The 25,558-nt window shown below is 41.4% G+C and overlaps 2 protein-coding genes across 2 annotated transcripts in view; both read right to left on the bottom strand.

Moving 5' to 3' along the window:
* Nucleotides 1-1,935: 1,935 nt before the first annotated feature.
* Nucleotides 1,936-18,916, bottom strand: st6gal1 (ST6 beta-galactosamide alpha-2,6-sialyltranferase 1; the record flags this gene model as incomplete). Its single annotated transcript, XM_080040866.1, has 8 exons — nucleotides 18,716-18,916; nucleotides 16,030-16,211; nucleotides 14,197-14,389; nucleotides 13,428-13,692; nucleotides 11,021-11,118; nucleotides 4,018-4,119; nucleotides 3,137-3,311; nucleotides 1,936-2,210 (listed from the first exon to the last, which is right to left on the bottom strand). Exons 1-8 carry the CDS (start codon nucleotides 18,905-18,907, stop codon nucleotides 1,936-1,938), a joined length of 1,482 nt encoding a protein of 493 aa, XP_079896992.1. The 5' UTR covers nucleotides 18,908-18,916.
* Nucleotides 15,739-25,558, bottom strand: part of ncf1 (neutrophil cytosolic factor 1) — a 42,236-nt gene continuing 32,416 nt past the window's right edge. The window contains exon 12 of the transcript XR_013845204.1: nucleotides 15,739-15,809. The gene's annotated coding sequence lies outside the window, so the exon portion shown is untranslated. The remainder of the gene's footprint in view (nucleotides 15,810-25,558) is intronic.

The raw sequence follows: 25,558 nt of genomic DNA, 5'->3' as shown, positions 1-25,558 counted from the left end.
AGTAGGCCTTTAATGCCATTTATTCTAGTCAGTACATTTCCCCCCCTTCTTTCAAAGTCTGAGAACAAATATACAATCACATGCGGACATTGCGGAGGAGACCATTAAGGTATTTCAAGCCCTGAAAATAGGGCGGTAAAAGGATTTCTTCATGCCACATTAAAACGTGTCTAAAAAAACAAAAAAAAAATAACAAGCTATATTTACGGCATGATTGTACATCTTTATAAACTCTAAATTCTGCCAATTTTTAAATATAAATCGGTAAATGTGATGGAAGCAATAATCGGCAGTGAAAAAATGGACCCAGAAACTGCTCTGGTTCTATACAGTAGTTTCAGCTTTTTGTGATTTTCAGTTTCAAAGTAAAAGCATAAAAGATAAAAGATGAGAGGTGTAAGCATACAGACAGCTCTGGAAAAAATTAAGAGACCAATCCAAATGTTCAGTGTCTCTTGCTTAACTAGTTATAGGCATATGTTTTGAGTAGAATGAACATTTTGGTTTTATTATATAAAACAATTTACATAATTTCTACCAAATTCCAATAAATGTTTTGTCAATAAGAGCATTTTTTCAATAAGTTATGTAGAGATGAAGATTTAAGAAAAATCCGGACTGGTCTCTTGATTTTTTCCGGGAACTGGTAGAGCAGCGGCCTCCAGTGGCATGACTAACTCATTACAGTATATACATTTCAAAGGTGGTTTTGTTAATTTGGACCATTTTTTGATTGAAAAAGTCCATTTGGCTGTTTATTAAAGTAAAGCCAGACTTAGGGGTGGATACAAAGATTAATATTAGAATGAGATTTAAGGACCATACCATTGATTTAAAAAAAATTATGTTTACTTTTATATAATATTATAGTTTCAAAACGTGACACCTTTTACTATCCGAAATGCTTTACTATGCTTTTTATTTTGTATTGTTCACTCAAAGAATTAATTGATGGTTTTCTTTAAACATTTTACTACAGTTACATTTCTGTGGCCGGCAATTTATTATTATATTATATATTATTATATTATATTATATTATATTATATTATATTATATTATATTATATTATATTATATTATATTATATTATATTATATTATATTATATTATATTATATTATATTATATTATATTATATTATATTATATTATATATTATTTAACGGGCTAAAACCTTAAAGGAATACTTCACCCATACGGAACCGGCGTTCTATCATTATAAAATCACTATTATACTATAATGAATGAGGTTTTTCTTCCCTCAGTCTTCCCTCAGTCTTTCCTTGGCCCAGCTATCCTGTTAATCCTAACCCAACATTTTTACTGAAGGGATGTCACATTAGTAAAATGTAGGTTTAGACAGTTTCTGCCTTTTCCCAGGCTAGGATGAACCGATTTCTAAAATGTGTGCACATTTATTCTACATAGGATCTCAGAGTTCAATACACCTTCATATTCCCACCGTTGAAGTAGGTCTTTAAGGTGTTATAAGTAGGTCTTTAAATAGCAGTGGTATGGTCCTTAACAAGTGCATTATTTAGTTAGTTCATGGTTCAGGGATTAATACTATCAGCTGATCGTTGTCATTATATGTGTGTGTGAACAGCAGGCACGTCTATCAGTGTGTGTGTGTGTGTGTGTGTGTGTGTGTGTGTGTGTGTGTGTGTGTGTGTGTTTGTAGGTTTGTATTATGCAACATGATATTTATAGTGGCACAGCGTTCATTTGGGTTCGGCAGTGAGTATGAAGAGTTCATGCGCCTTCGTCGGTACTTGTCTTCATGCAGGGCTCGTTTTTGCATTGTTTGTGTGTGTGTGTGCGCGTGCGTGACTGTCTGTCTGTCTGTGTGTGTGTGTGTGTGTGTGTGTGTGAGAGACTGTCTGTCTGTCTGTGTGTGTGTGTGTGTGTCCTAATATGCTGCCTCTGCGTTGTACAGTCAATGGTTGCCGGTCGACCCTCCAGGAGCCCGCGTGCAGTTGAGCTTGCCGAACCCAGGCAGAGTGACCCGCCCGTGGGTGTAGATGTCGCGATCGGTGCCCTGGTTCATTCGTTTGACCAGGTTTTTCTCATACAGTAGCGGGTGGTAGGCCCCGAGCGTGCAGGCGGCATCGAAGAAACGCTGGTAGTAATGGCAGAGCTCTGTCTTTCTTCGCGACGGCAGGAACTCGTAGACGTGAACCACATCGCACAGTGACATCATAAGTACGGTGCCTGGGAGGGACAAAAAGGAGAATTATAACATTTAAGACGCACGCACACACACACACACACACACAGACACACACACACAAATACACACACACACACACACACACCAGTAGCAGCATGAGTACTAGACCATTTAGGAGATTTGATCATGTATTTACAGTACACAGATATTTTAAACATGTTCTACTGACACGCTTTTTGTTTATAGCACACACAGTACGGACAGGTAGTGGAACTAACATAATATAATGATAATAGTAATAATTTAAGCCGGAATATGTCTCACTGCATTTTTGCCTCACTTTAATGTTTTAATCTGTTGTCAAAGTGTAAAATAAATGTTTTTATCTGTCTAAAGGGGTGAACAAATTGAAAAGTTACTCCCCGACGGGGAATCGAACCCCGGTCTTCCGCGTGACAGGCGGAGATACTGTCCACTATACTATCGAGGAAGGGTCCTAAACTTACTGTGAGCAAACCCGCGTAGCCAGTAGGCCACAACATACTCAGTAGATATTCAGGGCCAAAGAATAGATCAAGATTAGACATTATAAATTGCTTTTAAGAAATAGTAAAAACAAAGAAAATACATCAAGATTAACCTACATGAGCCTGCGTTCCAATCCCCATACTTCCCTACTATTAAGTATACCAGAAAAAGATTTAAGATGTCCCAACACATGCATTTCAATTGTAGTATGCTGAAAATACATAAATGTCCCACTAACTCCAATAGCATTTTAGAGTATTCGTCTTTATTCTTGACATTTCTCTACATAATGGAAGAAAAAAAACTTCCTTATCTGATTATTTTTTCTCTCCTGTCTGTGGCCCTAAAACTCTTCTGTACTTTAGTATGTAGTGTAGTAAAAAGAAAGAGTATGTGATTTGGAACGCAGGGATAGTTTAGTTAGTAATATTTCAGATACCCAATAGGCCGGAGGAAGGCGGGTTCTTCTGTATGGGTTCCGCCATGTTGTCTTGGATTCGCTGCCAGACCTGCCACTCAAAGCGCGGGTGCAGGATGTAGAAGGGCTGCATGGGGTGGACCCGCCTGTATCTCTGGTACTGGGTGAAGATCGGGTAGTCTGTCTTGTTGTACCACTTCAAGAGAGGAAATATATAGTGTCTTTATAGTTAAAGGTGCTACGAGGAACTTTTAAGTAATTCAGAAATTTTAAAATGTTTCCTCTGGTGATCATGAATTACATAAAACAGCAGACGAGACCATCAGTGCAAAGAAAGCTATTTTGATGTAGTTTTTCTTAATGCCTTTGTCATGGGTATACGCTCACCCAGGAACAACAGCTGGCGTATTAAAAACACTACTGCTTTTATAAGAAAATTGCCCGAGACATTTGAAATTTGAATTTCGGACAATTTTCTTGTCAAGTGACCCATGGAGACTCATGCTCATGCCAATTTTCACGCTTGTATCACAAATTTAAAGATTGTAGCACTTATCTGCTCCACTAATAGGGTTACACAGACACACACACACACACACATACACACACACACACAGAAACACACACACACACACACACACATACACACACACAGACACACACACAGACACACACGCACGCACACACACACACACACACACACACACGCACGCACAAACACACACAGACAAACACACACACACACACAGACACACACACACACACAGACACAAACACACACACACAGACACAAACACACACACACACACACACACACACACACACACACACACACAGACACAAACACACACACACAGACACAACACACACACACACACACACACACACACACACACGTTTACCTGTGTGAGGTCGGCGGAGAAGGGGGCGGGGTCCCAGGCCACGAGAGCACCTGAGCTGTACAGAGAGCTGGACAGGAAGCGATGGTCGTCCGACGCCATCACCTGGAACAGAACAGAAACATTTATATTAAAAACACATTAAAGCTGGGGTGGAGGATTTGGGGAGAAAATGGCAGATGGAGATTTGAATCCAAATATCTCAACCGCTTGTTAGGGGGCCAAGCCCGAGTAGGGCCTGGAACCGCGTTTTGCAGAGCAACGCGGTTCCATAGCCCTGCTGGGCAGGGAACCCTATTGTTTTTGCTGGGACTTTTATTCTTCTCCACATAAAACTGGTGCTGCAGCCCAAACCGTAAAGGGTTGGGACATGCCACTTGCATGACTAGATCCAGGTCCGTGCCTGGTACGCAGACAAAAAAATTCAGACATGCCGGCTACTAGGTGGCGCTACAAAAAAAGGAAAACGTGTATAACTTCCACACCGAAAGTCCGACAGTCAAAAAAACATACTCCTCCTACAGTTTTTGCCCGATTTGGATGAAACCAAAAGAATTATGCTCTACCGACTCCCACGAGCAAAAGTTGTATAAAGAATTTTTCTACGACCATCGGAAGACCAAACGGTAGCGCTTTAAAGATTTGCCAATTAGCTTCCTTGTAATACCTTGTACGTAAGTGATCATAACTCCAAAACTATACATTGTATCAAGACAATTTCGCCAAAAGGGGGCGCCAAAAACACAAAAAGTATCTCCTTATCCAGCATCTTTCTCTGCAATTTTTTTGCCTTTTGGTCTGTAACTCCCAAACCGAACATCCCACATTCAAAAACTTTACATCCCCGGATTCTGTGAAGCGAGGGGCCTGCGCCGCGAACGGCAACGCCCGTTCCCGAGTTGCGTGGAAGGCTTGGCCCCCGTTCCATGGACATATAAAGAAATGGACACCGTATTGAAACATGGCGCCCATTCATTCCTGTGAAAGCGTATGAAAGCTGCTCATTGGCGCAAAGAAGCAACAAGGAAGCGGCCATACTGCTCTCATGTGAGCCAGGCACGCCTTTTCGTATGACGTAGCGGCACCATGGACCTATCATGGAAGAGGGGGCGGCAACCGGGCGGACTGGTAGCGGATGTAGCGGATGTAGAATCATTCTCGTTCTGTAGCATTGTAAGCTAAAGGATTTAGCCTTTAGCGGGCAGTTTCTATAAGTCACTAACCTCCCCCCGCCCCCCCGATGATTCGCTATATGTGATATTTATATTACACTCCGTTTTTGGAAAGTAATATAGTGGTTTTCGGAGACCGGGCCGAAAACCGAAACATTTGTTTCACTACGACTCTGTTCAGCTGCCCACGGCTGCCCACTCCCTCCTCCTCCCTCGAAAACCAACTGAAAGCCGTTAAAAGCCGTTGGGCTAATAAAACGCTTGAGGTGGCGTTTTGAAATGAAAAAACGTCAGTTTTATTAGTAAATGGTCTAAAGATAAGTTTGAGCCTATGATTGATATCCAGAAAAAATTTGCGGAGACACAATCTTGTTCGCCGCTTGTATTGGTGTGGACGGCGGAAATCTGCCTATAGGCTCATGGGAAAATAAGCTCCCATTCACAGCATGCAGTACTAATGGGTTGGCCACTAGTCCATGCTCGCAGCTCGGAAAAGGCAGTGTCCTGGGGCCCTGCCCCGTTCACAACTGCTTGCAGTTCTAGTTCTCTTTGGTCCCTCCCCTATGGTTCCTCCCTGACACGCTCTACACCAACAAAGTCGTGCCATGGTGAATGGACAGTCCAAACAGCCAATAAGAACAGAGAATCGGAGCCTCGCTCTGATTGGTCAAAGTGTACAGCTCATGTTAACTTTGACCAATCAGAAATCATATACCCCCAGCTTTAATTCTGGGGGGGCTTTCTTGGTGTAGTGGTTAGTGTCCCCCTAAGAGGCCTACTTTGAGTATAATGCTGGGTGTGGCCTACTGGTTGGGTAGGTGTGTTCATGGTGTTTTAGGACCCTTCCTCGATAGTATAGTGGACAGTATCTCCGCCTGTCACGCGGAAGACCGGGGTTCGATTCCCCGTCGGGGAGTAACTTTTCAATTTTTTAATCCCTTTAGATCAATAGAAACTATATCATTTTACACTATGGCACACATTAAAAGTTCCTTTAATTCGTTAATATTTTTTAATTTTATATTCAACAAAGGGAACAACTGAAACAACACGATTTAGCCTCTAGGATCAATAAAGTATTTCTGGTATGGCAGGGTGAAGTGTACGAAACAACATAATATAACGATAATAATAATAATTTAAGCAGTAATTGATGTCCTTATTTTTTCTTAATATTTTATATGTGTCGAAATGTAAAATAAAGTAGGATTTTAGAGATCTAAAGGGGGAAAAATTCAAAAGTTATTCCCCGTCTGGGAATCGAACCCCGGTCCTCTTTTCCTGCTGAAATATCTTTTTATTTGACTAAAAAAATCACTTTTTATGCAGATGATCCCTTTTTTTAATTTTTTTGTCATTTTTATGTTTGTTTAGTAAAGATTGGGGTTTGATTAAATGGATTCTCCTGCCTGCATGCAAGTAAAAAAATATATATATTTATTTTTACATTCTCCCGCCTGCATGCAAGTAAAAAAGTATGTATATTTATTATTTTTAATTAATTAATTTATTTTACCCGCTAAGCGATTGGTCGATTGTCAAGGCGTTGTTAAGGCCGCTCCCTTAGCCATAAAGCACTGCGGGAAACACTGAGAATAATAATAAATATTATTTAAGCTGTAACGTTTGTCTTACTTAATTTTTGATTTGTGCTAAAGTGTCAAATAAAAGGTTTTTCTTTATCTAAAGGGGTAAAAAACTGAAAAGTTACTCCCCGACGGGGAATCGAACCCCGGTCTTCCGCGTGACAGGCGGAGATACTGTGCACTATACTATCGAGGAAGAGTTCTAAGTTCACTATGAACAAACACGACCAACCAGTAGGCCTAACCCAGCGTCATACTCAGTAGGTTTGGCAAATTCTTTAGAGTTGGGGATTTTTTTGAGCAGAAAAAACATCCGTGGATTTTTTATATTTCATTTGAAGATACCCAGTCCCCTTTACCGGCAGTAATTAAAGCAGCAGTATTTTATTTCATGTAGCTTAGAAACCTGGCTAAGGGGAGAGGGGGAGAGAGAGAGAGAGAGCGAGAGAGAGAGAGAGAGCGAAACAAACTGTAGGATAGTCTACAGCTGTTTATAAACAGGCAAAAAAGTGTCATATAAGTTTGCGATTAATTTAGATTAATTAATCACAGAGCCTGTAATAAATTAGATAATTTTTTTAATCGCTTGACAGCCCTAGTTTTCAGAGATCTAAAGGGGTAAAAATCAAAAAGTTACTCCCGGACGGGGAATCGAACCGCGGTCCTCTTCTACTGCTGAAATACCTTTTTATTTGACTAAAAAATCACTTTTTATGCAGATGATCACTTTTTTTTTGTCATTTTTGGTGTTTCTTAAAGCTGGGGTATATGATTTATGATTGGTCAAAGTTAACATGAGCTGTACACTTTGGAAAATTGAAAAGTTACTCCCCGACGGGGAATCGAACCCCGGTCTTCCGCGTGACAGGCGGAGATACTGTCCACTATACTATCGAGGAAGAGTCCTAAACTCACTGTGAACACACACGCCCAACCAGTAGGCCTACAAATGGGAATGTTGCCAGCTATGGTGGGCCCCTTTGTTTGCATATTAAGGCCAGGACACACCAGCCCGAAAATCGCCGTCGTAGAGTCGATAGGGGGTCGGGAGACGAATCTGTTTGGTGTGTGCCGTAACGTCGGCCGACGTAGAGGTCGTCGGGCTTGTTTTGAGCCTGTCGCCGCCGATTGAACATGTTCAATCGGCGGCGACAGGCTGGCCGACCGTCTTTCATTTGGAGCAATTTGATTGGTGGAGGGCTAGCGAATCAGTGAAGCCCGGAAGTGAGGCGGGTAGCACAAACAGCTAACAACAGCTAGCCATCGTTTTAATGTGTTTGTTCGTTTCGTTTTGAGAGTACTCACATGCATCAACCCTTGTTGACTGCTCGACACCATGCTCGACACTCTCTGCTAAAAATTGTGCTCTTATGGTCCATAAATATAAATACGTATTTCTATCTATGTTTATGCTCTAGAGAGTTGTCCCATCATTTCCGGCTTTCGTATTTTTTCGGGCCACAATACAGATTAGCGCCGCCTGCTGTTATGGAGACATTACGTCCCGCGCAAGCAACAGAGCGTACGGAAAGTCAGCAGTCAGTTTGGTGTGTTCTCTGGCCGCGACGGGAAGCCTGGAGCTTCCTGAAACGGCCGACCCCATTTTTTGCGTAGTCGGAACAAGTAGAAACAAGTCGGACTGGTGTGTCCTGGCCTTTAGTTTACAGAGCCTAGGCTGTGTGTATTAACACGTCATACTCGGTAGGTTTGGCAAATTCTTCAAAGTTGGGGATGTGCTTTGAGCAGAGAAAACAACGGTGGATTTTCTATATTTTATTTGAAGATGCCCAGTTACCTGCTAGGGTTCCTACTAACGATTATTAGGGCCACAGGAAGAAAAAAAATGTATAAGAAGGATTTTTTTTCACTATGCATTTCGAGGATACAGTCAACATTTCGAGATTAAAGTTGAAATTTTGAAAAGTGTTTTTTTATATTTTTTTACGACTACGTTTTTATTTTATTTTTTATTTTTTATTTTTTTTACCCCTCCTAAAAAAACTTCCTCTTCAAAAAAATTTAAATAAAAAAAAATCTTAAAAAATAAGAAAAATACTCCCAAAGTCGAAGTTTCGACTTTTTACTCTTAAAAAAAAGGTTCAAGGAGGAACTTTCAGTATGTGTTAATTCTAGCGCCCCCTTTGGACAAAAGCGGTAGTGTTTTCACCACGTCAAGCTGTAGGTCATGGGTATAGCGTATACCCATGACAAAGGCATTAAGAAAAACTATTTAAAAATAGCATTCTTTGCACTGATGGTCTCGTTTGCTGTTACATGTCATTTATGATCATCAGCATTAAATTAAACTGTTAATAAAATATTTAAAAGTTCCTCGTGGCACCTGTAAATGTTAATTTGTGTCAAAGTGTAAAATAAAACAGGGCATTTACTTAACTAAAGGGGGGGAAAAAATTGAAAAGTTACTCCCCGACGGGGAATCGAACCCCGGTCTTCCGCGTGACAGGCGGAGATACTGTCCACTATACTATCAAGGAAGAGTTCTTAACACTCCACCAAAGACACGTATTTGTAGCTTTGTTTGCTTATTGTCTCTATATAAGATTTGTCCTAAACACAAGTGCTTACTTTGGCTTGATTGCCTTTTATTTTGTGTTAATTAAAGCTGTTTTATTGTTACAGAGTTGGTCTATGGTGTGGGAATGCTATTTTCTGTAGCATTGTTAGCTTGTCTACTGACGAACAGTGAAAAAACACAAATCACAGTAAGCAATAATCAATGCTGCTATATTTTCACACCAACTTAAACATCAATTTAACATTTGTTTTTATATATATACTTATATATATAGTAAATAGCTAAATATATAGTTAAAGCTATAGTGCGTAACTTTTTCATATGAATGAATTTCGGTTACATTCAAGTCTTCGCCAAACGAATTGACACAAAGTTGATTAAGCCTATTATCAGCTCCTCAAAACTCTCTCTGTATTTCTCAGTATGGCAGTGTTTACAAACTGGTGTCCCCCCCCCCCCTCTCCCCCTGACACTGGTGCAGGAGTTCAGAAAAATCCCCAAGAAGAGCCCAAGAAATGTTTCAGTTGTTGATTCTACTGCTAAGAAAAAAACTGGACGTACAGCAGAAGGTATAAAATCCATGAGCCATCACTGAAGGCTTTACCTCATGTAGATGCACCGACAGTGTTGTTGAAATAACTCAGAATTCCTCATGGGGGCGACAGAAGTTACATACTATAGCTTTAAATTAATCTTAGTTATTGACCTTAATTATATAATTTGTTTAACAATGTTATTTTTTAATCTATTTTTAAACTTTATAGTTATTATTATAATATTAATTGAATTAAAATATTGATTTGAACTGATTAAGATATTTTTATAAACTATTTATTAGTCTATCTCCTTGATTCCTGCCATAGCGTATACTTTAAAAAAAAAAAATCAAATATTATTTTTTTCAATTATTATTCAGTAACCACAAGGTCGCTGGTTCGATTCCCGTCACCGGACAGGAGGGTGTAAAACTAGTGGTGGCTGCTATTACATCTAAGGTGCCCACAATCTCTACCATTGTGTCCTTGAGCAAGACACTTAACCCCACACAGTGCTCCAGTGGCGCTGTACTATGGCTGACCCTGTGTGAGGACCCCCTCTGGAGTGTGGGAACTTGAGAGGGGAGATGAGAAAAAGACGAATTTCATTGTGCCTCTAATAAAGTTTGACTAAATAAGATAACTTAAAGCTGGGGTATATGATTTCTGATTGGTCAAACATGAGCTGTACACTTTGACCAATCAGAGCGAGGCTCCGATTCTCTGTTCTTATTGGCTGTTGGGACTGTCCATTCACTTTGGCACCGACGTTGTTGGTGTAGAGCGTGTCAGGGAGGGACCATAGGGGAGGGACCAAAGAGAACAAGTGGAGCGGTTGAGGTATTTGAATCCGAATCTCTATCCCAACTGCTATTTTCTCCCAAATCATATACCCCAGCTTTAAATCAGTTAAAAATCTACAAATTCCCCCCTCTGAGGAATTGCAGTCTCACTGTTTCAGATACAACACACATTCCTTTGAATCTTGAGATACCTTTTATTTCTATCGTCTAAGGGCCAGTTTCTCAGACATGGATTAAGCCTAGCCCTGGACTAAATTGTATTTTGAATGGAGATTGTCCATTGAAAGTACAATTTAGTCCAGAACTAGGTTTAATCCATGTCTGAGAAACCGGCCCTATATGTTCTGTACTGTTTATCAGTGTGTGTTTTTACCTGTGAGTTAATGAGGCGAATTGTGGTTTTCGATCCGACGTCTTTCTCGTAGCCGGTGGTCGGCGCCGCGTTGAAGCGAAGAACTGCATCATGGGAGTCTGGAATTTAATAATAAAGAAAAAATAAAACATTATTATAACAGAACAATTCAACATTACATTTTTTTTGCCTTTTAGAATCAACTACAGCTGTGGAAAAAATTACGAAATCACTCCAAATGTTCAGTGTCTCTTGTTTTACTATTTACAGGCATATGTTTGAGTAGAATGAACATTTTGGTTTTATTCTATAAACTACTGTCAACATTTCTACCAAATTCCCCCCAAAAAATATTGTTATTAAGAGCATTTCCATTAAAGGTCACATATTATGCTAAATGCACTTTTTAAATGTGTTCTAATATATCCATGGGTCCACGGTGTGCCTAGAGACTGCCAAAATATCAAAGAAAATAACACTCTCCCCCTTTCTGAAACCCCCACCCCTCCCCCCCAATATACTCCAGTCAGAATTCTCGCCGTTTATGACGTCATAGACTGCACAGCCACATCCCCATATTTTCTTTATATGTCCATGCTTCCCCCCCACATTAGCAGTAGTCTATGATAACCCCACCCCCCCCCCATTTCTTATTGGTCCACGGCCCCGAGATCCTCTGGAAAATGTTCCGAGCGACAGCCATGTTGTTTTCCCCGCTAAGCTGTCGACAAGATGCCCATAGTACAGCAAACCATGCAGAGTGTTGCTTCTATTACACTAACTTAGCTTTCCCACAAAGGGTGGGAAGTTATTCCTGTAGAAATCAAACTTTGAAGCTACTGTTTTCACTGGTTTTAATCATGTCAGGTCATGTCAAACTGTTATGTCAAAGTATGGCTTCGTTCCGGGTAAACACTGTTCGCAGTCACGCAGTGTCTCTCTAGTATCACGTAAGCCCGGCAGAGACGGTGGGAGGGCCCGGCAGAGAGGTGGGAGGGGCCAGCCAGATCGCGGGCTGCAGACACCAATATAGGTCATCCGGAGACCAGAGGAACGTCAGGGTATAGAGGCTTGCTACAATAAATGATCTGAACGGGTTTTTCAGCAAACATTTAAAAAAATAAGTATTAGGGACCACTTAGACCATATACAATTGACAGCAAAGTGCATAATATGTGAGCTTTAAGTAATGTAGAGATAAATACATATTTGATTTGTTTTGTATTGCGATTTACAATTGCAAACAGCAGAAATCCTCCATGACAATATATTTTATTGTTTGGATACTAACTGGTGTTTGAAACAGGGTAGGAAGAAGTGATACCTTTTCTGAGTTACTGATGCAAAACCCTTTCTGTTTCTATGTCTGTAAATATCTTGTGGGTATAACAAAGGAAACAGGATATGCTAATGTGAAGTGGAGACGGCCAACTGTTTTTGTATTGTGACTCTATGGCTGTTATGTTTGTTTTGGGTGCTTACTAGTCCCTCAATGATTTCCCCACATTTTAAACCTGCAGTGTGTAGAATTTTGGGTTTTATTTCCTAGCAGATTTTGTAGAATGTAATTATAATATCCATAAGTACATTTAACTTAGTGCATAATAGCTGAAAATATTTTTTTGAATATTTTTTCCCCCTTAGAAATGGTCTCATATATGTCCATATTTCTGCATATTTTGGACCAAGGCCTAGTGCCGCCATCTTGAAAGTGTCATAGTTGGAATGTCATCAGGTGCATTGTTTAAAATTTAGAATTGTTCTTGTCCTTGAAGGCCACTGTAGCTTCTGTTATTATTCGAAAGGGTTGGGGTTACCCAGGGAGCGTTGCATTCTAGAACTTTGTAGAACTTTCTTGATGATGTCATATTACACACTGCACCTTTAAGCTTTCACATGACTTGTTACCCCATTTATATAACTCTATTTAGGTAGCTTATAGTAGGCCAGTCTGTTTTTAATTATAAGGCTTAATAATGCTGTTTTTGTTGGGCCAGGTGTTAAACTCGTCGATTTGAAAGCCATAAATGAATAAACACACACTTCCCAGGCCTTTTCTTTATTTACGATTATTTTTTTGTATTTTGATGCTTTAATAGACAGATTAGATATCCATCTATTCATCTATCCATCCATCCATCCATCCATCCATCCATCCATCCATCCATCCATCCACCCACTCACTCAAGAAATCAGCAGAAATCAAATCTAAATCAAAATCCATTCACATTGACATATTCTCACCGATCTCTTTGCCCAATCGATCGGTCTGTCTGTCTGTCTGTCTGTCTGTCTGTCTGTCTGTCTGTCTGTCTGTCTGTCTGTCTGTCTGTCTCTCTCTCTCTCTGTCTCTCTGTCCCTCCCTCCCTCCCTCCATCCATCCATCCATCCATCCATCCATCCATCCATCCATCCATCATATTCTCACCGATCTCTTTGCCCAGCCCGGAGTAGCGTAGGGCCCCTGCGGATGACACCACAGCACAGCTCTTGTACGGACCCAGTTCTGAGGTGAGCTGGTCCTGGGGCAGCTGAGTCGCCCACGGCAGCGAGGAGAAGGGCGCAAAGTCCGCGGTCAAAGTTTGGACTTCCACCTTTTCCTTCAACTGGCACAGCAGCTGAGGAGCGCTCAGCTTGGGTCGGCTGGACACTCCGCCCGGCCCAGACGTCTCCACTCCGTACTTATTCATCGCCTGAAAGAAAAACACAAGAAGGTTTAGAAATAGCTCAGATTACGGATGGATAATCGATACTAAATTGGATACCAATTCCTAGTATTGAATGATTCTATCATCAGGAATCAAAACATACAACACAAATAATTTTGAGGCTCCTGGAACCAAAGGTAAGACGCTTTCCAACTTCAAACAGTGTTCCAGGGATTACATTTAAGAAAAGTCTATCCATCTATCTATCTATCTATCTATCTATCTATCTATCTATCTATCTATCTATCTATCTATCTATCTATCTATCTATCTATCTATCTATCTATCTATCTATCTATCTATCTATCTATCTATCTATCTATCTATCTATCTTTAAACTCACCTGATAGTTCTGGACCACCTTCTTCAGTCTGCTACCCAGCATACTACTGGACATCCATCCAACCATCCATCCATCCATCCATCCATCCCTCCCTCCCTCCCTCCCTCCCTCCCTCCCTCCATCCATCCATCCATCTATAAACTCACCTGATAGTTCTGGACCACCTTCTTCAGTCTGCTGCCCAGCATACTACTGGACATCTCGTCGTCCCAAACGTCTCCCTTCGCTCCCTGTTGCGCTCTGAAGAACTCCACCTCCCCCACTTTCCCGCTCATCTCCCCCCGCCGCCGCCCGCCAAACAGGGTTTCCAACGCACGCGTGAAGGGGCGCGGTAACAACCTGGTTAAAAGGAAAAAGTAAGTAAGTGATATTTTTTTTGTTAATATACAGCTCTGGAAAATATTTATTTATGTTTTTTTTTTTACATGAACTGTACTTCTGTGCTCAAATTCTAAAAAAAAATATAAAAAAAAATAATAATAAAAATAAATAAATAAATAAATAAATAAATAAATAAAATAAAATAAAATAAAATTTTACCGGAATTTATAGCTAAGTTACGGTTATTTCAAGCCCCAACCTCAGTGATTTTTATTACCAGCATCCAATAAGGAAGTGACCACAACTGTAGTAACCAGAAAGTGCCACTGGGGGGTGGTGCCAAGACCGAGCAGTTTTTCTTTGACTCACTTGTTAAACAGGCCGTTTTCAAAGTCTTATTAAACCTATTCACAGCCTGGGCCGGGGGTGAATTTTTTTGGACCACGCTAGTTTTTATTTTATCGGAGGTTAAAATGTATTGGCGCGATCTCTTGAGTGACAGCTCTCCTCCTGTTGTCCCTCACTTTGCCTCGGAGGTATACGTCAGCTATCTCCCTCCCCCCGACGTGAGGCGGAGTAAAAATCTCACAAGATGGCGACGCGCACAAACCAGGATTATTGGATGCCGTGTGAATAACTGAGGTCAGCCCGGATGCTTCATCCATATTATTTACTATCTATGGGTTATTTACATAGTCTATCAAGTTGTATATATGTACGTATGGATGTAAATGTCAAATATAGTATCATGAATATAGTATAGCAAATTATTTATAGAAAGATTGTATAAATAAGATACACGGGAAGTTAATTTACATTAATAAATATTCATTATTGAGCTGTGCAAAAGGGGATTAAATAAGTGTTACTTCTTCTTAGAACTCCTTTTCAGACATATCAATATGTAATCTGCTTTTTCTCTTCCTTATTTGTGAAATAATTAATTTGAACATGATAATTTTTGTTTTTTGTATTTTCGAGCTTTTCATTTTATATGTCTGAAATAAATGTAATCAATCAATCAATCAATAAAAATAATAATACATTTTATTTAAAGGCGCAGTGTGTAATATGACATCATCAAGAAAGTTCTACAAAGTTCTAGAATGCAACGCTCCCTGGGTAACCCCAACCCTTTAGAATAATAACAGAAGCTACAGTGGCCTTCAAGGACAAGAACAATTCTAAATTTTAAACAATGCACCTGATGACATTCCAACTATGACACTTTCAAGATGGCGGCACTAGGCCTTGGTCCAAAATATGCAGAAATATAGACATATATGAGACCCTTTCTAAGGGAAAAAATAATAATTAAAAAAAAATGTTCAGCTATTATGCACTAAATTAAACTTACTTATGGATATTATAATTACTTTCTACAAAATCTGCTAGGAAATAAAACCCAAAATTCTACACACTGCAGGTTTAAAGGCGCCTTTCTCTCGGCACTCAGGGACACCTTACAAGGCAAGGCAAGTTTATTTCTATAGCACAATTCAGACACAAGGCCATTCAAAGTGCTTTACAGGGGCATGAAATACATCAAGGTTAAAATACATCAAGTGTAGAATAGACATTAGAAAAGTGAACAGACATTTAAAATATTTAAAAAGCAGCAGTGATCAATATAAAATGGAAGAATCAATCAATCAAACCTGGAGAAAAACCCGGAAGGCTCGCGATCTCTCGGCTTGCGTTTGGGTGTGGTGGTCTCTGCGGCTTCGTGTGTGTGGTTAGGGGAAGAGAGCACAGGGATTGGTCGGTTTGGGTCTCCGGGAACCACGCCAGGCAGTTTCTGAGGGTCCACTAGCATCGGCTTAGCCCCTCCCCTAAGCACCTAAAGGGGGGTAGAAGTTAGAAAGGTGTCAATAAACATACAGGGTGGACTTTGGTTTAAGTTTAAAGGTGCTACGAGGAACTTAAGTATTCCTGAAACAGTCTCATTTTCCCTCTGATGGTCATAAATTACATGTAACAGCAAACGAGACCATCAGTGCAAAGAATGCTATTTTTATATAGTTTTTCTTAATGCCTTTGTCATGGGTATATATGCTAACCCAGGAACAACAGCTGGCATGGTAAAAACACCACAAACGAACTGCAGCAGAGTGCGTTTGGAAGCGCACCGAGACCGCCTCTTTAGCTGGGTCTCGGAGCGCCTGTTTGGTCCGCCCCCATGTGCGATTGCTGTAATCACACCTTCCTGAAAGATGCGCACCGAAGGCGGAAGTGCACCTGAGTTCGTTTCAACCGAACTTAAGACGGCAGGTGTGAATAAACCCTTAGACACACATTGTGAATCTGTGAAGAAGTGTTTGAAATGACATTATAAAATATAACTAAAATGTAAGCATTAATATATGTCTAACTTAATTCTTAATTTGTGTCCCAGTGTCAAATAAAACATGTTTTGACTAAAATATAGGGTAAAAAATAGAAAAGTTACTCCCCGACGGGGAATCGAACCCCGGTCTTCCGCGTGACAGGCGGAGATACTGTCCACTATACTATCGAGGAAGGGTCCTGAACTCACTGTGAAAAAACACGATGAATCAGTAGGCCTACCAATGGGCAGGTTGCCAGCTACGGTGGGTCCTTAGTTCAAAATGTCAATTTTTTCAATACTCTGAAACAACAATCTCAACTTCTAAAGCACTTACATCAACTAAACTTTCCATAATCATTCTTAGCGTCTGTGATTGCAGCGCTAACACACTGCCCCCCCATTACACACACACACACACACACACACACACACACACACACACACACACACACACAGACAGACAGACAGACAGACACACAAACACACACACACACACAACAATAATACATTACACAATAATAGCTGCGGCGCAGCCTAGTTTAGCCTAGCCTATGAAATATGTTTTTACTTAACTATAGGGATAAAAAATTTAAAAGTTACTCCCCGACGGGGAATCGAACCCCGGTCTTCCGCGTGACAGGCGGAGATACTGTCCACTATACTATCGAGGAAGTGTCCTAAACCCAGTGTGAACAAACACGCCCAACCAGTAGGCCTACAAATGTGGCCCCTATGTTTACATAGTGTGTGGATATAAACTCAGTCTGCTGGATGATAGTAGCGGCGGCGCAGCCTAGCGTAGCATTTCCACCTCATTGTAGAACTTCTCCCGGGCAGAAATACTCATAAACTCTGGGAAATGAAGCGTGGGGGTTTGGATTGAGCAGCAGACCTTTTAACCAACCAGATTCGCTGTAACTTTACTTCGGTGATTTTAACAGGACATCGGGCCGCCGTGGTTAATGTTACCAGAGTAAACACTGCAGGACTAGTTCAGTCCTGTCAAGTGGTTTACACGTTGCTTAGCAACGCGCTCCGCTGACTGCTGTTGGCGGACTATTTGTGTTGGCGGAAGCAAATACATTCTTAAATGATCAAAGATCTATTTTTAAAGTAAACTTATGAATTTAAGTTGTAAAACTGCTGTATAAAATCAATATCACACTCGAGGTCGCTATGGTGTCGCTCATGTGATACTGCTTAAATACAACCATCTTTAACGCCCATTATCTCAACTTTAGTTAATTTTTTTCAAACATGGCAGCCTCATGTACACCTTGATGACAGAGTGTGTTCTAGGCTGGGCTCTGGTTCTTTCGCGACTCCAGAATGCACATTTAATTGTTTATTTGACTAAACCTTGTCTGTTTCCTTCAACTTCTGAAGCACTTACATCAACTAAACTTTCCATAATCATTCTCAGCACTATTTTGAAAGTTGTTACAGAAGGATTTGTTCATATGTTGGTTTATAAAATGAAGAAGAATATATTTTAAAAAGGCAAAATATCTTTGAATGTTGTTCAAACTTTACAACAAAATGCACATTATTATTTAGAGAGGGAGGGAGAGAGAGAGAGAGAGAGAGAGATAGAGTGAGAGGGATAGAGAGAGATGGAGAAAGATAGAGTGAGAGAGAGAGATAGGTAGAGAGGGAGAGAGAGATAGTCACAGAGAGAGAGGGAGAGAGAGAGGGAAGGAGAGAGAGAGATGGAAGGAGAGAGAGAGGGACGAAGAAAGAGAGAGTGAGAGAGAGGGGAAGAGACAGAAAGAGAGAGAGAGGAAGAGAGGGAGAGAGAGTGAGAGAGAGTGAGAGAGAGAGAGGGGAAGAGACAGAAAGAGAGAGAGAGGGAGAGAGATAGTCAGAGAGAGAGAGGGAGAGAGAGACAGAGAGAGAGTGAGAGAGAGAGGGGAAGAGACAGAAAGAGAGAGAGAGGGGAAGAGACAGAAAGAGAGAGAGAGGTAAACCTTACTATTTTTATTTTCTCCCCAACATGGCAGCAGCTATATACGTACCTTGATGACCGAGTGTGTTCTCGGCTGGGCCCTGGTTCTTGCTCGGACACCAAAGATGGCGTCCGTAACGGGGACGCTGTTTTCGGCACAGATGGCGTAGAGCAGAGCCATGGAGATGCAGAAGAAAGACATGCAGATGACACCGCGCCGCGCCCGACGTCGCAGGCGCCACAGCAGGCTCACTCTGTCCATAGCTGCCCCGGGAATCTAGACAGGACACACACACACACACAGAGACACAGAAAGAGTTAAGTTCAGTGTGTGTGTGTGTGGGGGGGGGGGGGAGTGGGGGGGGGTGAGTGAGTGAGTGAGTGTGTGTGTGTGTGTGTGTGTGTGTGAGTGAGTGAGTGAGTGTTTCAGTGAGTGAGTAAGCGAGAGAACAAGTAAGTGTGTGTGTGTGTGTGTGTGTGTGTGTGTGTGTGTGTGTGTGTGTGTGTGTGTGTGTGTGTGTGTGTGTGTGTGTGTGAGTGAGTGAATGAGTGATTGATCTACAGAGGAAAACACACACAGACAGAAAGAGTTCATACACGCTTTTAAAATATAAAATTAAAGGTGCTCCGAGGAACTTTTGCTTTGTGTTAATTCTAGCGTCCCCCTTTGGACAGAAGCGGCAGTGTTTTTACCACGCCAGCTGTTGTTCCTGGGTGAGCGTATATACCCATGACAAAGGCATAAAGAAAAACTATTTAGAAATAGCATTATTTTGCACTGATGGTCTGGTTTGATTAATTAACCAAGCTCAACAGTGGAAAAAATATTCTGGGTGAGTGAGAGAATGAGTGAGTGAATGAGTGAGTGAGTGAATGAGTGAATGAGTGAGACAATTACAACATAGTGAGACAACTACAGGGCAGGGGATAACAGTATATCGTTAAAAGTGTGTGTGTTTGTGTGTGTTTGTGTGTGTGTGTGTGTGTCTCAAAGCATTTTTGAGAGAGCGTGAGAGAGTGTGAGAGAGAGGGAGAGAGAGATAGGGACAGAGTGTGAGAGAGAGTGTGAGAGAGAGAGGGAGAGAGTGTGAGAGAGGGAGAGAGAGTGTGAGAGAGAGAGAGAGGGAGAGTGAGAGAGAGAGGGAGAGACTGTGAGAGAGAGGGAGAGAGAGAGAGATATAGGGACAGTGTGAGAGAGAGGGAGATAGTGTGAGAGAGAGGGAGAGAGAGAGAGATAGAGGGAGAGTGTGAGAGGGAGAGAGAGAGAGAGGGAGAGAGAGAGTGTGTGAGAGAGAAAGAGAGAGATAGAGGGAGAGAGTGTGATAGAGAGAGGGAGAGAGTGTGAGAGAGAGAGGGAGAGAGATATAGATATAGAGAGATAGGGACAGAGAGGGAGAGAGTGTGAGAGGGAGAGAGTGTGTGAGAGAGAGAGAGTGTGAGAGGGAGAGAGGGAGAGAGTGTGAGAGAGAGAGTGTGAGAGAGAGGGAGAGAGAGAGAGAGAGAGAGAAGAAGAGAACAGTCAAAAACGGGGGCTGCCTTTATTTCTCTTTTCAGGAATCTTTTTTTTCCAGTTATTTCCCGTCTGTCCTGTTGCCATAGCGTTTCAAACACACACACACACACACACACACACACACACACACACACACACACACACACACACACACACACACACACACACACACACACACATACTGTTTCAAGCCCCTTACTCACCATGGCAACTCTGACCCATTGCCCCGGGCCTGTTAACATTCACATCCCGTCCTTACTCTGCTTTCTACTGTCTTTGTTTCATTCACTCACTCAAAGCATGTTTTGAGAGAGTGAGAGAGAGGGATAGAGAGAGAGAGAGGGAGAGCGAGAAGGGAGGGATAGAGAGAGAGGGAGAGGGATAGAGAGGGAGAGGGAGACAGAGAGAGAGAGATAGAGGGAGAGAGAGAGTGTGAGAGAGAGGGATAGAGAGAGGGAGAGAGTGTGTGTATGAGAGAGAGACAGGGAGAGAGAGAGAGTGGGAGAGAGAGAAGGGAGGGATAGAGGGAGAGGGAGGAAGTGAGAGAGAGAGGGAGAGAGAGAGAAGATAGGGAAGAAGAGAGAGAGGAAGAGAGAGAGAGGGAGAGAAGATAGAGAGAGAGAGGGATAGAGAGAGAGAGAGGGAGATAGAGAGAGAGATATAGAGGGAGAGAGTGAGAGGGAGAAGATAGGGAAGAGAGAGTGAGAGGAAGATTTTTTTGATTTTTACAAAACACTTTATTTAAAGTTTCACAATTCAACAGTTCAAACAAAGTGCTTATGTATGAGAGAGAGAGAGAGAGACAGACAGACAAAGAGAGAGAGAGAGACAGACAGACAGACAAAGAGAGAGGGAGAGAGACAGAACGACAAAGAGAGGGAGACAGAGAGAGAGACAGATGGAGGGAGAGAGAGAGACAGACAGACAGAGAGAGAGACAGAGAGGGAGAGAGACAGATGGAGGGAGAGACGGACAGAGAGAACGATTGAATCCATACTTCACATACATCTGACCCTATGTAACACACATGCACATGACTGACCGCTGTGCAGGGAACTTATACAATCAATATCTCCCTGTGTGTTAGTTCACTACTTCTGGTTTGCACACAGAGAGAGGGAAGGAGATAGAGAGGGAAGGAGAAAGAGAGAGTGAGAAGGAGAGACAAGAGGGAAGGAGAGAGAGACAGAGGGGAAGAGACAGAAAGAGAGAGAGAGGAAGAGAGTGAGTTTTAATTAGGCTATATTGTACTTTCACCCATTTCATTTTAATAGCTGCCTGCCATTCTACATCGCTGTCTAAATGTTTAAATTGTTTTTCTCTCTTTATCGGCTTGTTGTGTATTTGATGTATTTGCATTGTATATTGTGTTTGTGTTGTTGTCCTTGCATTTGTTTGACTTGACTTTGTAAATGAGGGTCATACACACACACACACACACACACACACACACACACACACACACACACACACACACACACACACACACACACCTCAATTCATCTCTACAGTATAAATAAAGGTTAAATGAAATAAAATAACACATGACAACAACACAACAGCAGTTTGATCTGAATTATTCGTCTGATTTAGTTGAAAAACTGCAGCTGAATAGAGTAAACATTTTTCTTGTGAACGCAATATCTCCAAAACACTTCCGGGAATTTTCTTCAAACGTTGCACTATTGTCTCTCTCTCTCTCTCTCTCTCTCTCTCTCTCTGTCTCTCTCACTCACTCACACACACACACACACACACACACACACACACACACACACACACACTCTGACTCAAAGATGAACTGAATAGATGTTGGAGGTCAAAGGTCACCGTGACCTTTACATATTGTGAGATCTCAGTGTCCTTGTACCATATTTTAGCTTATTCTTTAAAGAAATTTTGAGAGAGAGGAAGAGAGAGAGATAGTGTGAGAGAGATAGTGTGAGAGAGAGAGGGAGAGAGAGAGAGAGAGAGAGAGAGAGAGAGAGATAGTGTGAGAGAGAGAGGGAGAGAGAGAGAGAGAGATAGTGTGAGAGAGAGAGCGAGAGAGAGAGAGAGAGATAGAGAGAGATAGAGAGAGAGATAGTGTGAGAGAGAGAGGGAGAGAGAGAGAGAGATAGAGGGAGAGAGAGAGGGAGAGAGAGAGAGATAGAGGGAGAGAGTGAGAGAGAGGGAGGGAGAGAGATAGAGGGAGAGAGTGTGAGAGAGGGAGATAGTGTGAGAGAGAGGGAGAGAGATAGAGGGAGAGAGGGACAGAGTGTGAGATAGAGGGGGGAGAGAGAGAGAGAGAGAGGGAGAGAGGGACATAGTGTGAGGGAGAGAGCGTGAGAGTGTGAGAAAGAGAGAGAGAGAGAGAGGGAGACAGTGTGAGAGAGAGAGATAGAGGGAGAGAGTGTGAGATATGTCTTTTAAATATGTTGTTATATCTTATATTGTTAGTTTTATTCAATTTAATTGCAAGTGTGAAGGGGAACACACACATTAAGTATTTCATGATAGAATGCAACTGCCTGTTAGCCTGGAGTTCCAGACCCATATCTAGAACGATAGAGGGTCTGGCCACGATCAATAGACCTTCCCAACTCAAGGGGCGGCTCCTACTTGTGCATTTCAAATACCACTGCACGTGATTGGATAGCTCTACGACCAATCAGAGCGATGCACAAGGTGACGTACACACAAAGTAAGTATTTCATGGTAGAATGCAACTGCTTGTTATGGGTTGCGTTCCGAATCGCATACTTTCTACTATATAGTATGTAGAAAAAAGATTTAGGATGTCCCGATTCTTGTGGCCAGATTTAGGATGGTTAGAAGTACCCGGATGTCCTACTTCATGCGGCCAAGATTGTTAGTGTTGAAAAGTGCATCCTATTTGGGGCGATTCTGACCCACAATCCAGTGCGCACGTGAAGTGACGTCACATCAACGAAGCCTCCATATGAAAACAAACGGGGATGCGACGGATATATAAGCATGAGGCAAGATCAAGGCGCAATGTTATGATGAAATAAGAGAGTAAAGTATGTCCCAATAGTATGCCTACTGCATCCTAACTAGATTATTTTTATCGTCGGATATAGTATGTAGAATAGAAAAAAAGAAAGAGTATGCGATTCGGAACGCAACCTTAGTGTAAATATCTTGAAAGTGTAACTGCTCAGGGCTTCCTCTTGCTACACAGCAGATGTAACCCACATGCACATGTTTGTGTGTAAACATCAGATGGCAGTTGGGCGGCAGGATATTGTGTCTTTGGCATTCGATTTTGGTGATTCTCAGAGCAACAGACCAAGATGATATTCTCTCAGTTGTCATTTTGGCATCATTTTTAGACTTAGTTTTTACACGAAAATGCTTAGTGCTATGCGAATATGCCTATTAGTCACATTTTAGTAAATTTTTTCCACATACTTTTTTGCGTAAAAAGTCAAAGTCAGCTTTATTGTCAACACTTCACATGTACAAGACATGTAAGGGAGTGGAGAAAACGTTTCCCCCTGTCCCGCGGTGAACATATAAAAAGTGCACAGGCATAAACAACAATATACGAGACAACACTAAAAATAGACAAGATAGAGACAATGACATAAAATATAGGAGTTTCTCTATGAATAAAGTAAATAATGGTGCAAAAAGGCAGTCAATACTGGCAGCAAAGTGTCATGTAGTATAGTGCATTTTTAAAGATAGATAAATATCAGCTAATTCAGTCTGTATGGTGTGTATTATAATGCAAAGACAGTTAAGAGGGGAGAGAGTTTAGCTTCCTGACAGCCTGGTGGATGAAGCTGTCTCTGAGTCTGGTGGTGCGGGCAGGTAAGCTCCTAAGCTATAGTTACTAAAGATGGCATCATCCACCACTGCCTCAAGTCTTCCCACAATATCAAGCGATGAGGTGAAGATGTATTTAGTTATTTATTCTATAGTACTTCTTCTTCTTCTTGGTCTTCCAACAGGTGCATTTCCACCAGGACGCCCACTATATATAAAAACGTGTAAGGCCTTTAAGTAATTAAAAAATACAAAGATGTTTTTTTCTTAACTTGTCAATGTCTCATTTTAGTCAAGAAAAAGAAGATCGTTGACGAAAATTTTTCATCCTAGTTTTCCAATTAACGAGATTAACATTATATTCTGTCAAACTAAAGAACAAAGGATTTTCAGAAGGTTGAACCAATAAACGATTTTATCATAGGAAGCTTTTTAGAAATGTGACACATAAAAAAGGTGCAGTCAGTCAGTGCGGTTACATGGCACAACTAGATTGGATTATCACATATATCGAACAAGACACTCGAACGGACCGTGTCACTTGTCTGAGTATACATGGCCTTTCAGAAATCGGATAAATGTCCGATGCATGGCTGTCTCCACTATGCTAGGTGGCGCTGTAGCCCTTTCAACCATGCTTTCAACAAGTGGTTTTAGAGCCACGTCCGGTTCTCTTCCGTCAATAACCCATGGTGTAGTAGCCTATCACGCGCAGGCACACAAGCACAGAACGAGAAGTCCGATATGCGATATCCGATCCCTGTATACATGCAGAGAGAATGCCGACAACGAACGACTTATCTAGGTGTTCTTATACGACTTCTCTTGTCCGTTAATGTGCCGATTTGTGTGCGAAGTAGATCGGATAAAGGTGTTTACATGCAGTTTAAAAGTCCTGTTGAAGTCTTATTCGTTTAGTTATCCGATTAGAGATGCTGCAATTAAACCATTAAAGGTGTAGTCAGTGATTCTGGAGAACGCTTTTTGTCAAAATCAGTTGAATATCTCCTCATGATCTGCTACCTGTCTGTACTGTGTGTGCGCTGAAAATAAATTGGGCACTGTAAACCCGCTATGTGGAACGTAAACAAAGGGCCTACCATAGATAGCAACATGCCTGTTTACAGAGCCTAGGCTGTGTATTAACACTGGATTTATTTTCAGCACACACACACACACACACACACACAGTACAGACAGGTAGTTGATCGTGAGTAGATATTCACTGCTTTTGAGAAAATTATTTTGAAAACAAGCGTTCTCTAGGATTGCTGTCTGCACCTTTAAGTTCAATACTTAAAGGGACACTGTGTAACATTTAGGTAATGTATTAGCTAAAATCAATATCCTCATTCATCAATATGTCCTCATTGGTGTAAAATCACCTCTGCCAATAATCTGAATTATCCTCCTGAGCGGAGAATTACAAATATTAATGTTACATTTTGTCCATTGAGCAGGTAAGTCTTACGGAGGAATCCATGTTTTTGGAATGTCATCAGGTGCATTGTTTAGAATTTAGAATTGTTCTTGTCCTTGAAGGCCACTGTAGCTTCTGTTATTATTCTAAAGGGTTGGGGTTACCCAGGGAGCGTTGCATTCTAGAACTTTGTAGAACTTTCTTGA

The sequence above is a fragment of the Ammodytes marinus genome, assembly GCF_949987685.1.
Source record: "Ammodytes marinus genome assembly, chromosome: 14".
Lineage (NCBI taxonomy): Eukaryota > Metazoa > Chordata > Actinopteri > Uranoscopiformes > Ammodytidae > Ammodytes > Ammodytes marinus.
This window is presented reverse-complemented; position numbering and strand designations above follow the sequence as displayed.